Source organism: Diabrotica virgifera, chromosome 2 (assembly GCF_917563875.1).
Source record: "Diabrotica virgifera virgifera chromosome 2, PGI_DIABVI_V3a".
NCBI lineage: Eukaryota > Metazoa > Arthropoda > Insecta > Coleoptera > Chrysomelidae > Diabrotica > Diabrotica virgifera.
In genome coordinates, this window is record NC_065444.1 from 162,260,606 (window position 1) to 162,272,783 (window position 12,178).

General features: G+C 33.6%; 1 protein-coding gene and 1 long non-coding RNA gene across 4 annotated transcripts in view; one reads left to right on the forward strand and one right to left on the reverse strand.

The window, feature by feature from the left end:
* LOC126880284 (zinc finger protein 239-like) overlaps positions 1-7,087 on the reverse strand; it is a 41,429-nt gene extending 34,342 nt beyond the window's left edge. For 2 of the 3 annotated variants that reach the window (XR_007696539.1, XM_050644052.1), the window contains exon 1: positions 6,650-7,087. Coding sequence is in view for 2 of the 3 variants with exons in the window: in XM_050644052.1 (XP_050500009.1) it covers positions 6,650-6,881 (232 nt within the window). In the remaining variant the exon portion in view is untranslated. Of the gene's footprint in view, positions 1-6,084; positions 6,249-6,649 lie in introns of those variants that run through there. The other variant, XM_050644053.1, reaches the window with a different exon arrangement.
* Positions 7,088-7,225: 138 nt separating this feature from the next.
* LOC126880285 (uncharacterized) lies at positions 7,226-9,907 on the forward strand. Its single transcript, XR_007696540.1, has 2 exons — positions 7,226-7,750; positions 7,811-9,907. It is a non-coding gene; the product is annotated as an uncharacterized LOC126880285 (long non-coding RNA).
* Positions 9,908-12,178: the final 2,271 nt, after the last annotated feature.

Below are 12,178 nucleotides of genomic sequence, written 5' to 3' on the forward strand. Positions count from 1 at the left end.
GAGGACTCCGTACCAAATTAACTGATTTAAGTATTAATGTGTCAAACTGTGTCTACGATGTAATCATTTTTACAGAAACTTGGCTTACTGCCGATTTCAACGATGCTGAACTTGGATTGACAAATTACAACATTTTCAGACAAGATCGTACACCTGAATCTAGCAAATTTGTAAGAGGAGGAGGAGTTTTAATAGCCACTAAGAAGAAATTTTCTGTAAAAATTATTCCGTCAGATTCCTCCATAGAGCAACTTTTTGTTCACTTGTGTGGTAAGTTTGTCTTGGGAGCATTGTATATTCCACCAAAGTCTACACCTAACAAGTACCAAGTGCACTTCGATCAGCTTATTAGTATAGGTGAACAATATTCAAATTCTAAATTATACCTCTTTGGTGACTACAACCTGCCATCAGCTGATTGGGAACTTGAAGACTTTTGCTCATTGGCAACTGCTAAACCTAATACATCGTTTGCAGAAACGGAGGCGATTGGTGTTATCTCAAATATGTGTGCTCTTCATAATCTATTCCAATCAAATAACGTTGTCAATTCTAGAGGCGCTATTCTAGACCTTGTTCTCTCATCAGAAGAGCTTGTGATAACCTCGGCAGTTGATATATTGATTCCTCCCGACTTATATCATCCTCCACTTGAAACTATCTTACAGCTACACTTTGATCAAAACACTACTGCAGGTGATGGTGAATACTACTATGATTTTCATAAAGCTAATCTTCCTTGCATTTATCAATATTTAGAAGCAATTGATTGGAACAGTCTTATAAGTGATAAAGAACTTTCCGAGATGATAGGTACTTTCTATGATATTCTTTACTGTGTGCTTAATATGTATGTTCCATTGAAAAAAGTTTGTACAAAGAAATTTCCTGGTTGGTATTCTAGTGAACTTACACAATTAATACGTGACAAAAAGACTGCCCATTTAATTTACAAGAGTAACAGGTCTCCTGAGAATTATGCAGGTTTTAGTCAACTTAGAGCTCAGTGCAAAATTTTATCAAAAAATTGTTATGCTAATTATATACATTCAACTGAGATTTCGATCCAAGCTAATCCAAAAAATTTTTGGAAATTTGTAAACAGTAAGAAAGAAAATAATAGTATGCCTGTCTCAATGTCACTCAACAATACACTAGCCTCTAATGGCAACGATATTGCAAATTTATTTGCTAGCCATTTCTCTTCAGTTTTTAGTAATAAAACTCTTAAGCATAATGACAATTTAATACAGTCTAAGGTCTGTAGTCCTGTCGCCAGGGGGGGTACAACGGCCTCCTTAATTCAGATGGACTTACCCAAGTTTTTTTTATATATTTTGACCCGCAGAATACGAATTTTTTGGGTAACAGTTGATCCGGATGTCGATAAGATTGGTATAGACAAAGAACTTGAGGAATTACATAACAGCGATTTATCGCAAAACAAAACATCTTTTTGTATTTTTTGGGTCATTTTAAGCAAAAAATATTCCTACAAGTTTTTTCGTAGAATGCATAGTTTTCGAGATAACCGCGGTTGAACTTTCAAAAAATCGAAAAATTGTAAATTTTAAACCCGAATAACTTTTGATTAAAAAATAAAGTGGCAATTCTGCTTACCGCATTTGAAAGTTTAAGTCAAATTATATCGGTTTTGATTATTTGCATTGCTAAAAATTTATTATTTTATTGTTAAACAAAGCTGTAAACTGTAGTAAACACCTAGTATGTGAGTGATGTTTTCTATGATTTCTCATTTAAAATCGAACGAGTAGGTAGAGTAGCTACAAGTGCAAGCGAGGCAATTTCTACGTAGCATGCGTTAAAACGCATGTATTAGGCACGGGAAACCTATGTGTTTATAGATTAGTTTAACAATAAAAAAATTAATTTTTAGCAATGCAAATAATGAAAACCGATATAATTTGACTTAAACTTTCAAATGCGGTAAGCAGAATTGCTACTTTATTTTTTAATCAAAAGTTATTCGGGTTCACAAATTGCAATTTTTCCATTTTTTGAAAGTTCAACCGCGGTTATCTCGAAAACTATGCATTCTACGAAAAAACTTGTAGGAATATTTTTTGCTTAAAATGACCCAAAAAATACAAAAATATGTTTTGTTTTGCGAGAAATCACTGTTATGTAATTCCTCAAGTTCTTTGTCTATAACAATCTTATCGACATCCGGATCAACTGTTACCCAAAAAATTCGTATTCTACGGGTCAAAATATATAAAAAAAACTTGGGTAAGTCCATCTGAATTAAGGAGGCCGTTGTACCCCCCCTGGCGACAGGACTACTGTGTATCTTCCTATATTATACCAATTTAAAAAATATACGAAAAACTTTCAACTCTTAATGTCAATAAGGGACCTGGGCCAGATGGTATTTCTCCCATTTTTCTTAAACGATTCTCTTTTATTCTGTCTCCGCCGCTTTATCATATTTTTAATAAATCCCTTCAGTTGGGGGAATTTCCTGACTTTTGGAAACTATCCTATGTCACTCCAATTTACAAAGCAGGTAATAAAGCTGACATAACGAATTATCGTCCTATTTCTATTCTCGGCACAATTCCCACGGTATTTGAGAGTATTGTTACTGATTACCTTAATTATGACTGCTCTTGGATACTAAATTCTCAACAGTTCGGATTTTCTTGTGGTAAATCAGCAGAACTTAGTTTGTTGCTTTATGTTGATACCTTGTCTGAAGCTTTGGAGAGGGGGTTGCAGATTGATTTAGTGTATACTGACTTCTCCAAGGCTTTTGATAGGGTGAACCATGATCTTTTGTTACATAAGCTCAAATTATATGGCATAGAAGGTTCTGTGTTGAAGTGGTTGGGCAGTTACCTAACAAATAGAACACAGCAGGTTAGGGTTAATCATCATTACTCCAACACTTTTCTAGTAACCTCTGGTGTACCTCAGGGCTCTCATTTGGGTCTACTTTTGTTTAACCTGTATATTAACGACATCGTCACCTGCTTCTCTAACACTTCTGCTCTCTTATTCGCTGATGATCTTAAATGTTATCAAATCATTAATAATCAAGATGATGCAATATCATTGCAATCAGATTTAGATAATTTAGCCAACTGGTGTCTTGATAATGGGATGGATTTGAATGTCAACAAGTGTCACATTATCCAGTTTTGTCGGAATCATCATTTATCAGTATTTAATTATACCATAAATGATCAATTATTGGATACGGTAGACTCAATTAAAGATTTAGGTGTTGTTCTTGATTCCTCTCTGAGCTTTAACCATCACATCAACAATATTACTCAAAGATCCATGAAAATGCTTGGCTTTGTTAAAAGGACAACTCGTGATTTCACGAACGTGTTCGCTATTAAAATGCTCTATTGTTCTTTAGTCAGGACGCACCTTGACTACTGTTCTCCAGTTTGGTCCCCACATTATTTACACCTCAAGAACAAACTTGATAGTGTTCAACATAATTTTCTTAGATATATTGGGTTCAAAAAACACATCAATTATAATTATACAGATATGGAATGATTTTTGAATATCTCTTCTCTGGATATCCGTAGGAAGCGTAAAGATCTTACAGTATTGTTTAATATTATCAATGGCATATATTACTGCCCTGAACTCCTTGCTAAAATATTGTTGTTTGTTCCACTACGATCAACAAGACAAATTCAAACCTTTCATATTTCTTTTCATAGATATAATTACTCATATTTTCAGTGGCGTAGCTAGATCCACAGGGGCCCCCTATCAATGTTTGTCGCGGGGCCTTTTTCCACGACTAATATGGGATAGTGCTAAAAAAATGTTCAACAAAAGCAGCCAAAACGTGTGTATAGAATAGAATAGACATATAGTTTATTGTCACTGAAAATTTTACAATTTTATGGACAAAGCGTAGGTACAAAAAGTAGGAAAAAAAACAACAACAAATACAGTTTACTGAAATTACACAAATCGTCAATATTATTACAAAATTAAAGATAATGAAATAAAACAAAACAATACAGGGTGTTTAATTAATAATTGGAAATAGGTTTAACTGTAGATTCCTGGCCTCAAAATATTACGGTTTAACCCAAATCACCTACTCCGAAAAGGTTTCCTAAGGGAGCTGGAGCTCTTTGAAGTTGGTGCCTTTTAATTAGTTTTTTTGAAATACCTCTAGAACACATCTATTTAGAAAAACTAAAACTGGTACGGCTATTTATCTTCCAGAGATAAATCTATTTCATAAATTGCGAATTTCTAGTACTGGTCATATGCGTCCTCTTTGGGTAGGGCAACAATTATTTTATCGCATAACTTTTTTATCTTTAACTTTAAAGCATTTTTGACACTAGATTATTAAATTGTATAGTATTCTTGTACTAAAAGTTACTCTTACTTTAAGTCGGCAGCATACACCGTTTTCTAGAAAAATCGATTTGAAATTTTTTCGTTTTCTGAATTTGATCAAAATTTAACAAATTTTTCAAAAAAAAAAACGGTGTATTTTGCCGACCTAAAGCAGGAGTAACTTTTAGCACTAGAATACCTCATAATTTAACAATCTAGTATCAAAAATGTTTCAAAATTAAAGACACAAAAAATAATGCCATAAAATAACCGTTGACCTACTCAAAACGGACGCATATGAACGGTACTAGAAATTCGCAATTGATGAAATCGATTCATCTCTGGAATAAACGTACCAGTTTTCGTTTTTTGTTTCATAGTTTTTTTTGAAAATTTTTCTCACATTAAAAAACACAATTTTCAAATCGACATTTCTAGAAAACGGTGTATCCTATCGACTTAAAGCAAGAGTACCTTATTAGAATGTCTCACAATTTAATAATCCAGTATCAAAAATACTTAAAAGGTAAAGATAAAAAAGGAAGATAAATAGGCGTACCAGTTTTGGTTTCTCTAAATAGAAGCGTTCTGGAGGTATTTAAAAAAAAACTAATTACAAGATTTTTTTTTCAAAGAGCTCTAGCTTCTGTAAGAACCTTTTTCAGACTAGGTGATTTGCGTTAAATCTTAATACATATTTTGAGCCCAGGAATCTACAGTTAAATTATTTCCAATTATTAATGAAACACCCTGTATATTGCAATATTTAAATAGATTGCAAATTGCATAATACAACCTTAGGAACTAATAAGTTCAGCGTATAACACTCAAATATAGATAATAATAATAAATCTAATAAACTCTAATAATCCAAAGTCGAAAAACAGATTTGAATTGAGAGTCATTGTTTTAAAACAGATTCAGTTTTTCAAGCCAAGGGTGAATAGACATTGAAAAGTAGCGTAAACAAAGAAGCTCTGTTCTTTAACGGCTCGTTCTTTTACACGAAAATATACGCAAACAATACACAGTGTTTCAATGTTTCAAATTATCAAAGGTAAAGCGATTACAATTATTGCAATTTCGCATTATACAATGTCTCACACAGCCAACGGTGAATAGACCATAAGATGTAGCTTGAAATCAAAAAACCTCTGTTGTTATAGAACGGCGAGAGGCAGAAAATAGATAGGTACCTGTACAGTACATAAATATAGTTTATAATAAAGAATCCATTATATGAAAACGTCGATATCCCAACAATATATGTACACTGTTTCAAAGCGTTTTAATAGTCAAATAATTGCAGAATATTTGTTCAATTTTTTGAATAGAATTTTCTTTCGACATGCCCCGTTGGGGCCCCTGAATGTCGGGGGCCCCATATAATTGATACGGCGGTAGCTACGCCTCTGCATATTTTACTTTTGTTCCTAGAACACTAAGACTTGCTAACTCCCTAGGTGACCTTTTACTTTTTGGTAACTCTGTTGATGTTTTTAAGAACCATTTAACCAAATTAAATATTTAGCAATGTCATAACCTTGTTATTTGTTAGTAATTAATGTTTTGTAATTATTTTACTTTGTCATGTCTTTTTAAATGTTTTGTACTCTCTCATTTTATTCTTATATATTCAACACTGTAATTATCAATATCTTATTAATGTATTACCGAATTGGGCTTGCCCGTATAAATAAATAAATCATAAATCATAAAAGATATCGACACAGTTATCTGTAGAGTTATATTAACACAAAATGTTAAAAATATCTTCGGTGATACATTGTTTCAATGGATTTAATGGTTTTATAATACAAATTTTCCTAATGGGGACCCATCCATTCAAAATAGTAAGAGATGAATCACCCACCAATCAGCAGAATAAGTCCTATCTGGTGACCCTACAAAAGATGGAGTAACAAAGTGACAATATTCCACAGAGGTATCAATCTGTCAATAAACAAGCAGTACCTGTTGTTTATAAAGAGGAAGAAGGATAAGTGGAAGTTCTTACTTTAGAGCAGCGTTTCCCAAACGAGTGGGTCGTGGCGTGGCTCTTACAGTAGCTGAGTGGCATACAGAGTACAGAATTGCGTATAATCATGGGTGAGGGATGGGTCGCGAATATGAAAAAACATCAGAAGGTGGGACGCCAGACATAAAAGGTTGGTTTGGAAACCACTGCTTTAGAGTATTAATAAATTAGATGTTAAAAAGTTAATTACCTCAACCATTGTAATCAACTATATTCCTTGCTTATATTATAAAGATGAGATAAATATTAATTCTTGTTATTACATACCATTTTCATTATTTGTTGCTATTTCTTCAATGGGTTTAAGTTTGCTTTCATCTTCTTTTACTTCAATCTTTGTGGAGAATTGCTGTGAGTCTGAATAAACAAATGTATCATGTACGCTTTCTTTCTTGAATTCCTCCCGAATTTCAATTTTACAATTAGTCAAGAAACCATCATCCATCTCATTATGCATTTCCACTTTATAAATCTCACTAACCTCTTGTTTTATATCCATTTGCGTTTTTATATTGCAATCAAAATTTGAAATAACTACAAATTATTAGATTGAATGATTAAAAACCTTATTAAATATAAAAGGAAAATTGTGTCTTCTGCAGTTTTCTGTTAAGACCAGTTATAATACTTGTATTTTATTTTGTGTTTGTGTTAATGTTGGTTTTTGGTTTGGTCTTTGGCACAATACATAATTAACTGTTTTAATATACTGTGGTCACAGTTTTTTTGCTATTCGAAACAGTTAGTTCACTCTAGTTTTTATGCGGTTCCTGCGCTTGCAGAAACTCCTAGCAGACTGCGCAGTAGACTAGGAGGAAAATGTTGCTGTTGCGAGATTTAAAATATTCCGATAAAGAATATTCCAAAATTATAATAAAATAATTATGATTATCGATTTTTTTCAAAAAGCTGAAAATTAAATTCATAAATGGTAAAATCCTTTACGTACACACTTGTATAAAATTTGAAAAATAATATTTTCTGATTATTGATTGAATGTATTCAAACAATTAATCACAAGTAACTATCTAAATTGGTGACATTTGGCAACAGTGAGTAGATCTGGTTTATTTATGTATGTTTATTCCAAACATAACCTTATAAACAAACAGTTGTTTATTATATTTAGAGTCATTTATTATTGTTTTCTCATATTTTGCAATTGTTAAGTTGGTTTACTTCGAATTTAATGTGCATTACTGTGGTATTTCTCCAGTTTTCTAAGAAGGTTGGTGATTTTGAATTGGGATTATGATGAATTTAACCCAAAGGCAATGTGTGTGTTTATTTATGTGGCAAAATTCCAGGCACCATAAAAATTTGAGTTTCTTCCTGTTGCCCATGGCACAGCCCCATGGATGAAAATCGGTAAGAACGTAAATTCTATTTAATATCATTGACATCATTTTTGACGTGCTGTCGTTTTAGGTTTGCAGAATGAAAAGAAATTGTTCAATGTGATAAACTTTCTATGAACAGTCCTCAGTGTTGTTACATTAACTTTTAAATATGCATCTTGAGGAGCAGGCCTTTGCAGAAATACTGAAAAGCGGGTTGCAAAACAACGCAAAATAAAATAAACGAAATATGTCTTGGAATGATAATTTTGTAATTCTGTAGGCACATCTATTGAGAAGTTACAACCAGTGGCAAAGTGCCTTAAGGGAATCTATGACATATATAATTGAAGGTATGAGTATATGTTTCAAATCGTTGGATGATTCTGAGAAAGTGTAAATTTTTTTCATGAATTTGGTACATAACCGTCTTTATCTAAACTCTAAAAATCATTGACATCTGTTTTGAAGAACCATGTTCCTAGAAACCATTGATAACAAATATAGACGGTTACCTCTGCATTCGTTGTATCATCTTACTACTCTATCCATAGTGAGTCTAATTTTTAAATCTATAATAATTGTTTACGTGCTGGTTTCATAAAGATGCTTCAAAAATCTATATGGGCCTTACTAGGCAGCACAGCCATGCCTTTAATAGTTTTTCCAATTATATTTTCAATATGCTTATTCTAGTTAAGATTGCGGGACAAAAAGACCACTAAATATTTGAGTTCATTTTTAGGTATCAGCATTGGCTCTACAGCCCATGGTGGGTCTTGGCCTGTTCCAGAATCAGCTTCCACTCTTTCCTATCCTTTGCTTGGCTTTCCAATTTCTCACTCGAGCATGAATTTTTGGTATATATGGGATTATATTGTGATAACGACCAGATCTATGAAAGAATAGTATGTTGTTAAAGAAGATTGTGGTGACACTATTCATGAATATCTGATAATATTGGTTAATGTGAATGGAGTCCAAAATGGGGTTTAGGCTGTTATATAAAAAACTAGGTCATTAGCATATGGAAGTAGGGCGACATTATCTGGTATTAAATTATGTGAATGAGGAGAATTAAACCTAAAAACTCTATTTATTCTGCTAATCAATATGAATTTAATATATTTTAATATAAAACATATGTTATTCTTTCTAGGGACACCTCCTCTGAAGGAATTACAATTATTTGCCAGTATGTCAAATGAATTTTCAACATCAGTCATACTTTCATGAATTTATTGATGAAAATAAAACTAGGTACATGATTTATTATTTACTTCTAAGGGATTCTAAGATACTATGTGTAAAAAGTCCAATATGCAGTGATGAGCATGCTAATAACTGGCAAAATATGGGATATAACGCCAAAGATGGGAAACATGGGATGCATTCTGAAGTAAAAAGAGATGAAACTGAGAGAAATTATTGATATAAACATATAAATTAACATTGCATTACATAGTTTCCCACCTTTAGACGTATCAGATGAGTATGAGAACTGTCACTGTGCCAGGAGAATTTTATAAAATACTCCTGTCACAGAGATCTAAAGGTGGGAAACTATGTAATGTTATCGTCGGCTAAGAGTGTTAACCTGCTAACTCTATTTTTCACTGTGAGTGATATTGGGGTAGTTTCTAGGTCTGTGTACCTTCATACCATGTCCCACAAGCCCGCTGGTTCCACTGTAGTTTAGAGATAGCTATTTCTAAACTACATTGGTGTCGGCGGGTTTGTGTGGTGGTGTATGAAAATACACGGACCCAGAAACTAGCCCAATATCACTCAAAGTGAAAAATGGAGGTTAAAACTCTTATCCAAGGTTATGTTAATTTATTCGTTTATAACGATAAGTTCCACTTCTACCAGTTTCATCTCTTTTTATCTCACAAGTTAATATGTTTTCCATCTTTTGCGTTATTTTGCCGGTTATTAGTGTGAGTGCTCATTACTGTATATTTACGATTCTGTGATTTCTCAATATGATGCTGAGTAGGTATAGATCTGAGTAGGTATATAGTAGGTATCTACAACCCTTTCAAAACAGAAATTTATAAGTTCATTTTATGTACCTATTAAACTTTATTTTAAGGATGAATTTGAAATGCTTGTAGGGAATATATCTGTAAAAAATAAAATTGGTATTGTAAAATTGAAATTCTCAAAATATAATTTATAATTCGAATGTATTATCATTTTTTTCCTCTATAGAAAAGTCCTCTTATTAGTTTTCTCATTAGCTCTTGACAAGACATCAGTACTTCGTTTTTTAGATTTCTCACAAGGATTCAGATCCGGAAGATCCTGCGTAGACGCCAGTACTTACTTAATTACTTATTCCTCTTCACTCCATGCGGAGCATAGGGCGTCAACTGTCTGCCTCCATTCTGTCTTATCCTTTGCACTGATCTTTATTTCTGTCCAGGTTTTCCCAATAGGGCTTTTCATTCACAGTCATTTGTTTCGAGCTTCTGTCATATGTTGTATAATCCGTGTATATTCATAGATATAACAGAATAGATTAGGCCAGTTCGAAAAATAGAGTAACGCAGAACAGTTCAGGTTGGTGGTCTATCTTTCTCTCTCTACTGGCGCTCAGCTTTCTCTCTCTAGCATATGATGGCTGCCGCCTCTGTGTAACTGTCGTTCCATTACTCCCTACTAGACCACCGTACTTGATATCAGCGTTACACCCCGATGCATTGAGTGGCATATGACTAGCCTGATCTATTGTTGACATATCTCTGTGTATATTAGTATTATACACAGATTATACAACATATGACAGCAGCTCGAAGCAAATGACAATCAATGAAAAGCCCTATAGCATTAATTTCTTTTCCACATTTCTACGGGTCTACCTGGTCTTCTCTTTCCATGTGGTGTATATTCTAGGGCTTGCCTCGCTATGTCTGTGTCAGGTCTCCTTAGTGTGTGCTCCATCCAACTCCATTTCCTTTTGCATATTATTTTAGATATACATAGGTTTCTGGTTAGTTCTTGTCCATAGCTCTTGGTTTGATATACGGTTTGGCCAGTAAATGTTAAGAATCTTCCTTAGGCATTTATTTATGAATACCTGCATCTGTCCAATACATTTTCTTGACACTTTCCAAGTTTCTGCTCCATATAGTAATACAGTCTTCACGTTGCTGTTGAATAGTCTTTCGGTTTTAATTGTCATCTGATGTGAAGACCACATTTTCCTTAGCATATTGAATGCGTTTGTAGCGTAGACGCCAGTATTGTACTATTTATTTCCGTACTAAGACAAATCACAGAAAAGGCCATCGAGTACAATAAACAGCATATCTATGTTTTACCTGACAAAGGCTTTCGATCGCATCCAAGTCGAAGACGTCTTACACTTACTGTATAGAAGATACATGCCAATCAATATTATACGAACCATCGAAAACATCTATTTCCATAATCGAATACAGGCAAAGATAAATGGAAAACTAACACAGTTTATACCAGTACAAAGCCGAGTCAGACAAGGGAACCCGTTAAGCCCACTGCTCTTTAATGTATCTAATAATGGACGAAATAATAGAAGCAGTATTTAAAGATCATGGTTACAGAATGGGGAACAAAAAACTCCAAATATTAGGTTATGCAAACGACGCCGCATTAATCGCCAAGACAGAAGACAATCTCCAGATTAACACACATCTTCAATACAACAGCCAAGAAATACAATATCAATATATGATAATATCAGCAGAAAAAACACATGTATGACATCTAAATACCCACTACGAGGTAAAATCGAAATTGATGGGAAAATATTAAAGCAGGAAGCAAGGTTTAGATATCTGGGAATAGATATACCCAGTTACGGAGATGTTGAAGAGGAAGTACTACAAGAAAGCTTAAAAGCAAGTAAAGCGCTGGGATCTCTTAATCTCTTCCAATCTGGAAGAACGAACACCTAAGACAAGACACAAAAGCAAGAATCTATAAAGCAGCATTTCGACCTATATTGACATACACGGCAGAAACAAGACCTGAAACATCTAAAACGAGACGACTACTAGAAACAACCGAGATGAAAATACTTAGACGAATATCAGGGAAAAGTCTATTGGATAGAGAGAGATGCGAAAACATAAGAAGATCATGCAATGTAGAAGACATACCTAAATGGATGAGTGACAAAACGGAAACTGGAGTGGAACGAACACATTAGTAGAATGGCAGAGGATAGGATAGTACGAATAGCACGAGATAAGTCACCAAATGGATGAAGAGGTATTTGCAGACTAAGAAAAAGATGGTGCGATAATTTAAACAATTTAGGAGGCTAATATTGAAGAAGAAACAGTCTTTAAAGCCTACCTACAAGAAGGAAGACTCCTCTTGCTACGGCGCGTCGAATAATATATCGCTTGTACTATCCCGGAGAATTTAAAACCGTATTTCCGATTGCATTTTTAAAACTGGAAGTCCTTTG